Source organism: Nerophis ophidion, linkage group LG01 (genome assembly GCF_033978795.1).
Source record: "Nerophis ophidion isolate RoL-2023_Sa linkage group LG01, RoL_Noph_v1.0, whole genome shotgun sequence".
Lineage (NCBI taxonomy): Eukaryota > Metazoa > Chordata > Actinopteri > Syngnathiformes > Syngnathidae > Nerophis > Nerophis ophidion.
Window position 1 is genome coordinate 21,016,433 of NC_084611.1, and position 15,770 is coordinate 21,032,202.

The 15,770-nt window shown below is 38.2% G+C and overlaps 1 protein-coding gene across 2 annotated transcripts in view; it reads left to right on the forward strand.

Moving 5' to 3' along the window:
- The window catches only part of LOC133551372 (syntaxin-binding protein 1-like), a 90,473-nt gene that overhangs the window by 18,830 nt on the left and 55,873 nt on the right, over positions 1 to 15,770 (forward strand). For both annotated transcript variants that reach the window (XM_061898020.1, XM_061898029.1), the window contains exons 7-9: positions 1,979 to 2,127; positions 8,966 to 9,050; positions 12,322 to 12,452. In XM_061898020.1, coding sequence (XP_061754004.1) covers positions 1,979 to 2,127; positions 8,966 to 9,050; positions 12,322 to 12,452 — 365 coding nt within the window. The remainder of the gene's footprint in view (positions 1 to 1,978; positions 2,128 to 8,965; positions 9,051 to 12,321; positions 12,453 to 15,770) is intronic.

Below are 15,770 nucleotides of genomic sequence, written 5' to 3' on the forward strand. Positions count from 1 at the left end.
AACTCACTTTTATGTCTCCTCCCCCTCGTTATTCCTCTCCTAGAGTGTCCATTGTAATTTATTATGCAAATGAGATAATGATGTCATCTATCAATTTATAGCAACTTTTATGCCAGCCAAAAGCTACGTTTCTTACTGAGGAGTTGGCAACACTGGATGATCAACAGAAATCAGAAGAGATTGAGGACATGCAGAGGGACGTTAGTTTTGGTTTAGAGCAGCAGTTGCATAGCAGCGTTTCAGTGTTTATAGCGCCACCTTTATCGTTAGGGTTGAAGCCAAAACAAATCCATTGTCCATCTTCTGTCTTTACATTGTTTTTGCTTGCAAGTGCTAGGTTAGCGTGCGTTAACTAACATGCGCTGCGGGTGGCATGCCAGCATTGGCACCGTGGCGCATATCATGTCCATAAAAAAATCAAAGTATTGGTATTTTTCAAAAACAGTATAGTACCGTTTTTTATTTAATTAGTACAGCGGTACTTAATCTGTAGCGGTATACCATAGAACCCTAATGCACACCCTGTATATATGCAGTTGTGGTCAAAAGTTTACATACATTTGTGAAGGACATCATTTCAAGGCTGTTTTGAGTTTACAATACTTTCTACAACTCTTATTTTTTGTGATAGAGTTGGAGCACATACTTGTGTATCACAAAAAATGTCAGGAAGTTTGGTTCTTTTATGAATTTGTTATGGGTCTACTGAAAATGTAAACAAATCTGCTGTGTCAAAATTATACATACAGAGACATACATTATCGATTTTGGTGATGTAGAAAAGTTTCAATCAAATCAGATTAGCTTCATGGCATGGCCTCTTAACTTCATGTGAGTGATAATAATTACCGGCACCTGTTGACTTCTCTGAGCCCGTTGTGTCCTGAGCAAGACACTTCACCCTTGCTCCTGATGGGTGCTGGGTAGCGCCTTGCATGGCAGCTCCCTCCATCAGTGTATGCATGTGTGTGTGAATGGGTAAATGTGGAAGTAGTGTCAAAAGCGCTTTGAGTACCTTGAAGGTAGAAAAGCGCTATACAAGTACAACCCATTTATCATATCATTTATAAATGTGCCATTATCAGCCCCGCGCTGCAACAAAGGGATAACGTTAACGTTACTCACCAAAAAGCTGAATTCATGAACTCACAACAGAGAAAATGAAGTCGTCGCACTCTCTAAATAGTTCCTAACACTCTGAAAATTAATACACAACTGTTGCTGCACCGCTTCTTTAAAAAACCCCTCCTCGTCGACAAAAGATTAAAAACACACAAAGATGAATGTATATATATATATACATATATATGTATTTTTGAACATATATTTATATATATATATATATATATATATATATACATATATATGTATTTTTGAACATATATTTATATATATATATATATATATATACATATATATATATATATATATATATATATATATATATACTGTATATATATATGTGTGTGTGTGTGTATATATACATATATATACACAAATATACATATACATATATGTATATATACACACATATATATATATATATATGCATATGTATATATATATATAATGTATACATATAAATATATATATATATATATATATATATATATATATATACTGTATATATATGTGTGTGTGTGTATATATATATATACACAAATATACATATACATATATATATACACACATATATATATATGCATATGTATATATATAATGTATACATATATACATATTTTTTAATATATATACTGTATATATATATATATATATGTGTGTGTGTGTGTATATATATATATACACACATATGTACATACACATATATATATACGCATATATATATACACATATGTATATATATATATATATATATATATATATAAATATATATATATATATATATATATATATATATATATACACCGCTGATGTGGACAAATGGTTTACTATCATGCTTGCTCTTTTTTTGGTCTAGGTCTTTTCCCTGGATAAAGTGGATGCCTTTCAGGACTTTTACAGCCCCTTCAAAGCTGATGTAAAGAACAACATGCTTGAGGGTTGTGCTGAACAGATTGCCACTCTATGTGCTACTCTTAAAGAATATCCTGGAATTCGATACAGAGGGTAAGACCAGCAATAATGCACACACCATAAAACATCATGCATTTGACGAATGTTATCTTAATATATTAGAATTTTATTAAAAGTTTAAGTTTTGATACAGTATTGATCTGAGCACCTAATTAATCTGCACCACTGAATACTTAACATAATCAGCCAATTATTTGTATTCATGCTGATATAACACTATTTTAATTTCTGTGTAGAGTCCGACACAAACACGCCCATAGAGTAGTCACATCAGTTATATACAATTTGATAACCTGTACTTTATGAAAATAAATACACAGATGTTCTAAATGCCAGGAATCCTGATCTGGTGCTGTATCAAAAATAAAATAACAACCAATAATGACTGTAGCCCACGGGCACGCCTCCGCAGCAGAGAGGCGCAATGACTACAATTTATTGACATGATCATTCATACATTCAATTGAATGAATGGTTTATTTTGAGCCATGCTAACAAAACAAAATAATACAAATAAAATACAAAAATAATATATATATACATTATATTTACACCTACATTGTGAACATTACATGTGACTAATCTTATGTAGATGTCAAGATTGGGTCAAAAGGGAGTGGGAAGAAGTAAACTTATTTGGTCCCACCCCTAGACATATACAATATATATATACAATATATACAGTTTAATTTACGGAGACCTTTCAAACACTGTTGCATATCCATACATCTGCACTTACTCCCGAAAAGTAGTACAACTTTTGTCACATTAAGCGATTATACAATTATTTGCATTACATTAAATGTTTACACAATGTTAGGCACCCAGTCCGCTGCGAATTAGAAACTTTGTCCCTAAAGGCGGTATAGCTCGGTTGGTTGAGTGGCTGTGCCGGCAACTTGATGAGGGTTCCAGGTTATGAGGGGCCGTTAGGGACATTATTCAGAATTACCTCTTACATACACTACTGAAATACTCTCACACAAACAACTGAAATGTTTTTCTCTCACACACACTACTGAAATACTCTGATACACACTACTGAAACATTCTTATACACACTACTGAAATGCTCTCACATAAACAACTGAAAAGTTTTTCTCTCACACACACTACTGAAACACACTACTGAAATGTTCTCACATACACTACTGAAATGCTCTTACATACACTACTGAAAAGCTCTTACACACACTACTGAAATGCTCTAACATACACTAGTGAAATGCTCTTACATACACTACTGAAATGCTCTCACATACACTACTGAAATGCTCTTACATACACTACTGAAATTCTCTTACATACACTACTGAAATGTTCTCACATACACTACTGAAATGCTCTTACATACACTGCTCTTACATACACTACTGAAATGCTCTCACATACACTACTGAAATGCTCTCACATACACTACTGAAATGCTCTCACATACACTACTGAAATGCTCTTACATAAACAACTAAAATGCTCTCACATAAACAAATAAAATGTTTTACTCTCATGCACGCACTCACACACACACACACACACACACACACACACACACACACACACACACACACACACACACACACACACACACACACACACACACACACACACACCACTTGTGTGTGAGAGACAATTTTAGTAGTATGTGTGCAAGGATTTCAGTTATATGTATGAGAGCATCTTACCAGTGTGTGTGAGTGTATATGAGAGCATCTTACTAGTGTGTATAAGCGACATTGAATTCCGGTTCCGGTCACCAATAATGCCCGCCCTTTTTCATTTTTATTTTATTTTTTTTTAAAGCCAAGTTGTTTGTGAACAAAATATCTGCCTAACTACAGACAAGTAGCTTAACCGAGGCAGGAGCTCGACGTCATAATGTGAAGGCTTCAGCGGAGAATATAAGAAAACTTTGAATGCAACAAAGGTCGGGCTGCCGCGGTGGGTTGCACCTGCAGGACGCGACACCTGAGCGGCCACTTTCTCCTCCCGACAGTTAAGCAGCCTGGAGCACTCGTTCCGTTGCGATAGTGCACGGCAGCATTATCAAGCGCAAGAGGAGGAAAAGGTAATCAGACATTATTTAGTTCTAAATGATTGTTGAATCCCACTGAATGTAAGGCAACATGGCATTGTAGCCATTAAGCAGTTAGCCTTGTGTGCCTCCACTACAAGCAAGTTAGCAACTAGTGTTTCTGTGGCTCCTAAGAGTCTGACATCTATTGCAAACTTGCCGTTTGTCTCGGAGGAAACGGAAAAAGTACACTGTCAAATCAGCTAATAATGTTTTCAGAGTTGTTGCTATGGTAACATGTCGAAATGTGAGTCACTACGTGGAACGTCGGTAGCTGATCGAAGAGTACTAATAAAAGATTACATTTATTTATTGCTTTTCTATGGACTACATAAGGGATCCCCAAACTACGGCCCGCGGCAGGCATTATTGGTGACCGGAACCGGAATGCAATGTCGCTTATACACATTAGTAAGATGCTCTCATACATATAACTGAAATCCTTGCACACATACTACTAAATTTGTTGTCTCTCACACACAAGTGATGTGTGTGTGTGTGTGTGTGTGTGTGTGTGTGTGTGTGTGTGTGTGTGTGTGTGTGTGTGTGCGTGAGAGTAAAACATTTTAGTTGTTTATGTGAGAGCATCTTAGTTGTTTATGTGAGAGCATTTCAGTGGGGCGGTTTACCATGAATTGATTAACGTGGACCCCGACTTAAACAAGTTGAAAAACTTATTCGGGTGTTACCATTTAGTGGTCAATTGTACGGAATATGTACTCTACTGTGCAATGTACTAATAAAAGTATCAATCAATCAATCAATCAATCAGCTCGGTTGGTAGAGTGGCCGTGCCAGCAACTTGTGGGTTGCAGGTTCGATTCCCGCTTCCGCCATCCTAGTCACTGCCGTTGTGTCCTTGGGCAAGACACTTTACCCACCTGCTCCCAGTGCCACCCACACTGGTTCGAATGTAACTTAGATATTGGGTTTCACTATGTAAAGCGCTTTGAGTCACCAGAGAAAAAGCGCTATATAAATATAATTCACTTCACAATTCACTACTGTATGTGAGAGCATTTTAGTTGTTTATGTGAGAGCATTTCAGTAGTGTATGTGAGAGCATTTCAGTAGTGTATGTGAGAGCATTTCAGTAGTGTATGTGAGAGCATTTCAGTAGTGTGTATAAGAGTGTTTCAGTAGTGTGTGAGAGAAAAACATTTCAGTTGTTTATGTGAGAGCATTTCAGTAGTGTGTATAAGAGTGTTTCAGTAGTACATATAAGAGTGTTTCAGTAGTGTGTGAGAGAAAAACATTTCAGTAGTGTATGTGAGAGCATTTCAGTAGTGTATTCGAGAGCATTTCAGTAGTGTGTATAAGTGTTTCAGTAGTGTGTGTGTGAGAGAAAAACATTTCAGTTGTTTATGTGAGAGTGTTTCAGTAGTGTGTATAAGAGTGTTTCAGTAGTGCATATAAGAGTGTTTCAGTAGTGTGTGTGAGAGAAAAACATTTCAGTTGTTTATGTGAGAGCATTTCAGTAGTGTATGTAAGAGGTAATTCTGAATAATGTCCCTAACGGCCCCTCATACCAGGTTCTATCCTCGCTCCCAGTGCCAGTTTAAATGTAACTTGGATATTGGGTTACACTATGTAAAAGCGCTTTGAGTCACTAGAGAAAAGCGAGATATAAATATAATTCACACTTCACTTCACAAAAGATGTTTCCCCTGGATCTCAATAAGACACACACACACACACACACACACACACACACACACACACACACACACACATGCACAGGAGCATGTTAGCATTGTCAGTGCAACAACCGTAACATTACTACATTGAATATGTCATGTTAAGTAAGCTTCTCACTCGGGAAATTGTAGAATCGGAAGTGCAACCAAACACATGCTTCATTGAAGACCTGGCTGACTGTATTGTTTCTTCTTCATATAGCAATATTAACAGTATCTAAACTAGCTATAGCTAGCGTTATGCACCGGGCAGCACTGCCTATAGCTATGACTGATCCCCCAATGTTGCCGGAAGAACTACTGTTCTACGGAGACCATTGTTATATTACATATATTTTCAATGACAAATTCTCTGCAATTTTGAATCGATTCAAAATCTTACTATGTATGAATTTCGATTCAGATGAGAATACATATTTATCACCAACCTTACCAGCCAAAATTAGTTTATAATACACTCATATTTGGTACATGACTATTATGTGCAAAATGGTTGTTAACCTGGATTTGATCGAACCCTAGGGGATGGGTGAGTCGGCCTCAGGGGTTCGGCGGAGCCTCCCCCACAAAAGTAAAGACACATCCGACTTATCGTGTAAATCAATCAATCAATGTTTATTTATATAGCCCCAAATCTCAAACGTCTCAAAGGACTGTAAAAACCACTAAGACTACGACATCCTCGGAAGAACCCACATAAGGGCAAGGAAAACTCACACCCAGTGGGCAAGGACAACTCACACCCAGTGGGACGCCAGTGACAATGATGACTTTGGAGAGGACCTCATATGTGGGCAACCCCCCCCCCCCCACCCCCCCACTCCCCACCTCTAGGGGACCGAAAGCAATGGATGTCGAGCGGGTCTAACATGATACTGTGAAAGTTCAATCCATAGTGGCTCCAACACAGCCGCGAGAGTTCAGTTCAAAGCGGATCCAAGACAGCAGCGAGAGTCCCGTCCACAGGAAACCATCCCAAGCGGAGTCGGATCAGCATTGTAGAGATGTCCCCAACCGATACACAGGCGAGCGGTCCATCCTGGGTCCCGACTAGCGGTCCATCTTGGGTCCCGACTCTGGATAGCCAGTACTTCATCCATAGTCATCGGACCGGACCCCCTCCACAAGGGAGGGGGGGACAGAGGAGAAAAAGAAAAGAAGCGGCAGATCAACTGGTCTAAAAAGGGGGTCTATTTAAAGGCTAGAGTATACAAATGAGTTTTAAGGTGAGACTTAAATGCTTCTACTGAGGTAGCATCTCGAACTTTTACCGGGAGGGCATTCCAGAGTACTGGAGCCCGAAATGAAAACGCTCTATAGCCCGCAGACTTTTTTGGGGCTTTGGGAATCACTAATAAGCCGGAGTCCTTTGAACGCAGATTTCTTGCCGGGACATATGGTACATTACAATCGGCAAGATAGGATGGAGCTAGACCGTGTAGTATTTTATACGTAAGTAGTAAAACCTCAAAGTCACATCTTAAGTGCACAGGAAGCCAGTGCAGGTGAGCCAGTACAGGCGTAATATGATCAAACTTTCTTGTTCTTGTCAAAAGTCTAGCAGCTGCATTTTGTACCAACTGTAATCTTTTAATGCTAGACATGGGGAGACCCGAAAATAATACGTTACAGTAATCGAGACGAGACGTAACAAACGCATGGATAATGATCTCAGCGTCATTAGTGGACAAAATGGAGCGAATTTTTGCGATATTACGGAGATGAAAGAAGGCCGTTTTGGTAACGCTTTTAATGTGTGACTCAAAGGAGAGAGTTGGGTCGAAGATAATACCCAGATTCTTTACCGAGTCACCTTGTTTAATTATTTGGTTGTCAAATGTTACAGTTGTATTATTAAATAGAGGTCGGTGTCTAGCAGGACCGATAATCAGCATTTCCGTTTTTTTAGTGTTGAGTTGCAAAAAAATTTGCGGACATCCATTGTTTAATTTCATTAAGACACGCCTCCAGCTGACTACAATCCGGCGTGTTGGTCAGCTTTAGGGGCATGTAGAGTTGGCTGTCATCAGCATAACAGTGAAAGCTAACACCGTATTTGCGTATGATGTCACCCAGCGAAAGACTTCTCCCTATCGGCGTAATATGGATACCCCCAAACAATGTTCCCTCTAATTTTCCATCTGATTTGGCGGTTGTTTGATTGATCGATTGAAAGTTTTACAAGCAGATTGCAAAGGAAGACAATACATTTTATGAACAGTACAGTACAGTTTACACAGTACAGTACATATTCCGTACAATTGACCACTAAATGGTAATGTGTGTAAGGTGTGTAATTTGTTGTGAGTTCATGCACTGCGTTAATTTTTTACTTTGAACAAGGTGATGTTCATGCACGGTTCATTTTGTGCATCAGTAAAAAAAACATGACTTTTTCTTGAATCTGAAAAAAAACAAAACATTGTATTTTTCAGTAAAGAAGGGTTCGGTGAATGCGAATATAAAACCGGTGGGGTTCGGTACCTCCAACAAGGTTAAGAACCACCGGCCTAGAAACATTTTTGCAAGTTTATTCATGCAAACAACACATTCTCACTTGTTTCTAATGCCTTACAAATTCATCCATCCATTTACTACCGCTTGTCCCTTTTGGCGTTGCGGGGGGTGCTGAAGCCTATCTCAGCTGCATTCGGGTGGAAGGCGGGTACACCCTGGACAAGTCGCCACCTCATCGCAGGGCCAACACAGATAGACGGACATCATTCACACTCACATTCACACACTAGGGACCATTTAGTGTTGCCAATCTACCTATCCCCAGGTGCATGTTTCTGGAGGTGGGAGGAAGCCGGAGTACCCGGAGGGAACCCACGCAGTCACGGGGAGAACATGCAAACTCTACACAGAAAGTTACGGGATTGAAGTCAGGACTTTGGTATTGTGAGGCACATGCACTAAACCCTGTTACACCGTGCTGCCCCCTTACAAATTTAATTTGCCAAAAAATGTACATCTCTTCTTAAACATTTGACAAACATCTCAAATATTTGCTGTATCCTGAAAAAGCAATTATTTTTACCAATGCTAGTAACTTATTATAATAAATCTAATATAAAGTATATTATATTTTTGTGTTATCCAGGGAGTACAAAGACTGTGTTGTTCTGGCCCAGATGCTTCAAGACAAGCTGGATAGCTACAAGGCTGATGACCCCAGTATGGGAGAGGTGGGCGATGTGGATGAAAAAACAAATGCACAACAAAATGCTTATCTTAATCATTTTATAATACAACTTTAAAATATGTGTGGTATATAGGGATGTAACGTTTAATGGTATAATGATAAACCGCGATAAAATTCCAGACAGTTGGTGATACCATTTACATTTTTAATTACTGAAAAACAGTCATTTGTTAATGAATTTTAGGCAACACTACTTACGTCCTAAAAACAGGAGCGCCACTGGACTTGATGCGGCAACTACACAGACTTTGCTCGAGAACTTTGCTCTGGAGATTTATTTCCTATAGAGTGGGGCAAAAAAGTATTTAGTCAGCCACCGATTGTGCAAGTTCTCCCACTTAAAATGATGACAGAGGTCTGTAATTTTCATCATAGGTACACTTCAACCGTGAGAGACAGAATGTTAAAAAAAAATCCAGGAATTCAGATTGTAGGAATTTTAAAGAATTTATTTGTAAATTATGGTGGAAAATAAGTATTTGGTCAACCATTCAAAGCTCTCACTGATGGAAGGATGTTTTGGCTCAAAATCTCACGATACATGGCCCCATTCATTCTTTCCTTAACATGGATCAATCGTCCTGTCCCCTTAGCAGAAAAACAGCCCCAAAGTATGATGTTTCCACCCCCATGCTTCACAGTAGGTATGGTGTTCTTGGGATGCAACTCAGTATTCGTCTTCCTCCAAACACGACAAGTTAAGTTGATACCAAAAAGTTCTATTTTGGTTTCATCTGACCACATGACATTCTCCCAATCCTCTGCTGTATCATCCATGTATCCATTTTGGTATAAACTCAACTCGTTGTGTTTGGAGGAAGAAGAATACTCAGTTGCAACCCAATATTGGAGCCAGACTTATTCATCCCACATTAAAAGTATAACTTGGAGGACAAAAATATTTGATGTTACAGTTTAATTTTGAAAGTGCAATATTGTGTCTTGTCAGCTGTATTTTTTACTGGGATGTTCACTCATCCTTTATTTAACTGCTAACTTTGTCTGTGTTCCAATAACATCAATACTAGCTAAAATGTGTTGTCATCTCATTAAAATAAACGCAGGCTGTGTTGTCAGTGAGCAACAAAGATTGTGTATTACATGTGAGAGGTATCACTCCTGTTTATTTTTATTTGCCAAACTGTTGCACTGAACTACATAGTGTGTTAATAAAGAACAAAGCTTGTTTATTAGACTTTATCTTCAATAGCCAAACTGCTTTGCGTTTTATATTGATACCAAAAAGTAAACACCATGTTTTTTTACATTACTTGTGAATTTTTTTAATTACTTCAAAAAACATTTGTGTGACATAGCATTTTGTTAATGTTTTATGATGTATAGTTAATTGCTATACAATCAATTTCAGATGAAACTCTTAACAGATATATCCCGATACATCATGTACATGTAAATGTAAGTAACTTAAAAAAAAAACTGTAAAAAATCGTAATAAAGGCATCATGTAAAGAAAAAACGCTTACACATTAATAAGAGTATTGAACACAAACACAATATGTGTCTGTAAATATATGCGTATCGTATATCCACAGCCTTTTGTTAGACATTACAAATTACATGATGACATCGCTTTCATGATAAGAAATGTTCATACCGTGACATCCCTAGTGGTATTGTTGTATACATAAGATCAACAAAATAAAAGGAAAAGAGAAATCGTGTGACCACTGAACCAAGTCTCACCTGACAACTTCATGTAGCGTTTCCATAGTGAAAACAAAAAAGGGATATGCATTAGTAGCATAGGGAGGACAAATTATAGAAAAAAAAAACAATCCTCAGGGATGTTCCGATACCAACATTTTGGTACCGGTACTGTCAGGTTCAAACACTAATGACATCTATTAAACAAGACAAAAGACAAGGAATCAAACAGAGACAGAGTTAAATTTGGACTCAATATTGAGGAGAGACACGGCCCGGTACTATCCGTACCGTTCCTGCACCATGCTCTCCCCCAAGATCGTTCTCTTGCTTCTTTATTTGATTTGCAGTAACATATTGTGTATTTTCTCATTCTATTATTTTTTCAAAATTATGAGGGACAAGCTGTAAAAAATTGATTATTAATCCACTTGTTCATTTACTGATAATATCTGGTTATTTTGTGTTTTAACATAAAAAATAAAATAAATTAAAACAATTGGGGAACCGGTACTTTTAAAACAGAGTATAGTTCCGTTTTTGATTCATTAGTACCGCTAGTACAACCCTAGAAGAGTGGTTCTCAAATGGGGGTACGCGTACCCCTGGGGGTACTTGAAGGTATGCCAAGGGGTACTTGAGATTTTTTTTTAATGTTTTAAAAATAACAACAATTCAAAAATCCTTTATAAATATATTTATTGAATAATACTTCCAACAAAATACGAATGTAAGTTCATAATCTGTGAAAAGAAATGCAACAATGCAATATTCAGTGTTAACAGCTAGATTTTTTGTGGACATGTTCCATAAATATTGATGTTAAAGATTTTTTTTTTTTTTGAAGAAATGTTTAGAATGAAGTTCATGAATCCAGATGGATCTCTACTGCAATCCCCAAAGAGGGCGCTTTAAGTTGATGATTACTTCTATGTTTAGAAATCTTTACTCATAATTGAATCACTTGTTTATTTTTCAACAACTTTTTAGTTATTTTTATATCTTTTTTTTTCAAATAGTTCAAGAAAGACCACTACAAATGAGCAATAATTTGCACTGTTATACAATTTAATAAATCAGAATCTGATGACATAGTGCTGTATTTTACTTCTTTATCTCTTTTTTTCAACCAAAAATACTTTGCTCTGACTAGGGGGTACTTGAATTAAAAAAATGTTCACAGGGGGTACATCACTGAAAAAAGGTTGAGAACCACTGCCCTAGAAGATATACTGAGAAAATTTCCGACAGGGGAAAGCTGTTTGCCCCATTACAATAGTGGAAGTAAGATTCCAGTCAGACTCAGTAATCTGGCGTAATAGACAAAGCAACTTGGTGCATGGCACGCATAATGTGTGAAAAAGGTTTATTTTACTGATGCTCGTTCTGGGCAAGAGCTACAAGCTAACTTCAATGGGCAGGACGGTGTGCATGCGATGCAAGAATACCAACCAGGCCTTAGATGTGGTTTTAGCTTTTAGCGTTTTTCAACAATTATTCATGGAAATAGTTCTTGCAATTGCTCAACAGCATATTTGCCGTTTTTGTAGTCACTCTATAATTTATACTTTTTTGTTTGATTCCTCCAGGGCCCGGATAAGTGCCGGAGTCAACTAATCATCCTGGACCGAGGATTTGATCCAGTGTCACCTCTTCTGCATGAGCTCACGCTGCAGGCAATGGCCTATGACCTGCTTGACATTGAGAATGATGTCTACAAGTACTAAGACACACACACAAACACACACACAAATACACACAAGGTATTAGACAAGATACAGGAGATGATGAATTGATGAATTACCATGCATTGATTTACGTGGACCCCGACTCAAACAAGTTGAAAAACTTATTCGGGTGTTACCATTTAGTGGTCAATTGTACGGAATATGTACTGAGCTGTGAAATCTACTAATACAATTTTCAATCAATCAATAAAAACGAGGTGCAGGGGATCTTGAAGAAAAAATATTTTAATGCACTCGGTAATTCAAACTTCTTTTTACCTTACCTTCTCCCAACATAAACCCCATCTCGGAGTGAGGAGACACAGATATACTCAGATAAATCAGATGTCCTTTCTTTGGTGTTTTCATTTTATAATCTCGTTACCCTGCGTAATGACAATAAAGGTGATTCTGATTCTGATGTGACATCTGGTGCAGATGCACATGCAGTGTTACCCGCTTACAAATATTTTGAGATACGAGCAGTCTCTGCTCTTATTTTTAATTTTTTTGGAGTGGCGAGCAAAACTTTTGGTTAGGAGTCGCCTCCAGATATCTCTCGACTGCTTGTTGGTGTAGCAAATGTTACAGTGAAAACTCGAAGATCTTCCCTAAATCTGATAGCAGATTGATAGCTCGAGATCAGCAAAACGTTTTTTTCAACCTTGGGTCTGAAGAAAGTAAATGTGAGGGACAATGCTGAGGAGAAAAAGCGGAACATACCGCATTTCCTTGAATAGCCGCCGGGGCGATAATTAATTTATAACCTCTTCTCACTCCTGCGCTTATTCAAGGCATGCGGTAAAAGTAAGCAGGCACTAATAATTATAAAACCTCTTCTCACCCCTGCGCATACCAATGGTGTGCAGTAAAAATTGAGTTTGATTTAAAAAAAAAATAATAAATAAATAAAATATTCTTCTGCGGCTGCGGCCAAGTGGTTGGGGACCACTGCTCTACAACATATCATCGCGCGCACTTTTATACGATACTATCTACGTGCCGGTCAGACGCATGCATGTCGCTGCTTCTCATACGATATTGCAATGCATACTTGGTCAACAGCCAGCCATACCTTTTACACTGATGGTTGTGATATAAACAACTTTAACACTCTTACTAATATGCGCCACACTCTGTGAACCCACACCAAACACATTTCTGGAGAACATTGGCTCTGTAACACATTATAAACGCAACATAAGAATTACCCAGAATTCCAATGCATCCATGACTCTTGGCTATATTATACACGCGCCCTCAACCCCGCCCACCTCAACCGGCGCACGAAGAGGCGCACGGGTTTTGGTGCTAGCGGGGTGTATAATACAGCTGTGATCAAAATTATTCAACCCCCACACAATTTTGGTGTTTTTGCAAGTTGGACATTTATTCCGTATTTTGTTTATAGTCATATCAAACAAAGATGCATTAAATAGACAAATGCAACTTGAATTACAACATTATATTTTGTAACATACCAAACAGTGTCATTTCTCTTAATATCTCATTGACAAAATTATTCAACCCCTTGAAGATCATAACTCTTAAGAACAGAATTTGAATAAGGTCTTTTCAATCAGGTGTTGAAAACACCTGTAGATGTGATTAGAACCATAACGAAAAACAATTAAACTGATTGAAAAAGACTGTGACGCTCAGCTTCTTGTAGATGGTCAATGGTGTATTTGCAACATGGTGAAGTCCAGGGAGTGGTCAAAGAAGTCAAGAGAGGAGGTAATTTCTCTTCATAAGAAAGGATATGGATATAAGAAAATAGCAGAGACTTTACACATTCCAAGAGACACAGTTGGGAGCATAACTCGCAAGTTTAAAGCCAAAGGCACAGTGGAAACACTACCAGGGCGTGGTAGAAAGAGGATGCTGTGTGCAACTGTTGTCCGGTATTTGAAGCGTACAGTGGTGAAAAACCCCCGGGTAACAGCTGAGGAACTACAACAGGACATTGCAGAGGGTGGAACGCAGGTTTCGTCCCAGACAATAAGGCACACACTACGAGATGAAGGCCTCTATGCCAGAACTCCCGGGCGCACCCCACTTCTGACTACCAGGCACAAGAAAATTAGCTCCAGTATGCCAAAAATCATCTGGACAAACCCCAAAAGTTTTGGGAAACTGTTCTATGGAGGGATGAGACAAAAGAGGAACTCTTTGGGCCTATGAATCAACGTTATGTCTGGAGGAGAAAAAATGAAGCTTACATAGAGAAGGGTTTGGTGCTAGCTGGGTGTATAATATAGCCAAGAGTCATGGATGCATTGGAATTCTGGGTAATTCTTATGTTGCGCTTATAATGTGTTACAGAGCCGATGTTCTGCAGAAATGTGTTTGATGTGGGTTCACAGAGTGTGGCGCATATTAGTAAGAGTGTTAAAGACAAGTTGTTTTATAACACAACCATCAGTGTGATCTGTATGGCTGTGGAACAAGACCCCTGGTTTACACATATTTAAAGCAAAAAAAACCTCTTCGGACATTTTGGAAATGTCGACAGGGGAAGCGTCACTCGTGACGTCACGACTTTGACCCGGCGGTAAGAGTAAGCATGCGCTAATATATTTGGAGAGCGAGTTCGACCCAGCAGTAATTCAAGGCAGGCGCATATTAATTGCCCAGCGGCTATTCAAGGAAATACGGTAATCATTGAATGAAAGAAAGAAATAATCAACAAACATAACCATTTTATAATATGGGCTATACTGAATCAAGACTTGTCAATAAAAGCTATGATAATGACAGCCAAAGCTGTTAAACTATCGCCACAAAGGCAAACATGCATACGACCATTAATATTTAATGAAAAGAACGCAGGAGACACCATTGAAGTCTGGTCTCCAAGGTGCAGTAAATGCTGTACATTATGATTACATTGTGGGAGTCGAGGGAGTAGTAGTTCTGAGTCGGTGAGTTTATTATCAGACATCTTTCTACAACAACCAACCATTTTACCCTAAGTGCTTCCCCTTATACAGTTGGGCAAATAAGTATTTAGTCAGCCACCGATTGTGCAAGTTCTCCCACTTAAAATGATGACAGAGGTCTGTAATTTTCATCATAGGTACACTTCAACTGTGAGAGACAGAATGTGAAAAAAAAATCCAGGAATTCACAATGTAGGAATTTTACAGAATTTATTTGTAAATTATGGTGGAAAACAAATATTTGGTCAACCATTCAAAGCTCTCACTGATGGAAGGAGGTTTTGGCTCAAAATCTCACGATACATGGCCCCATTCATTCTTTCCTTAACACGGATCAATCGTCCTGTCCCCTTAGCAGAAAAACAGCCC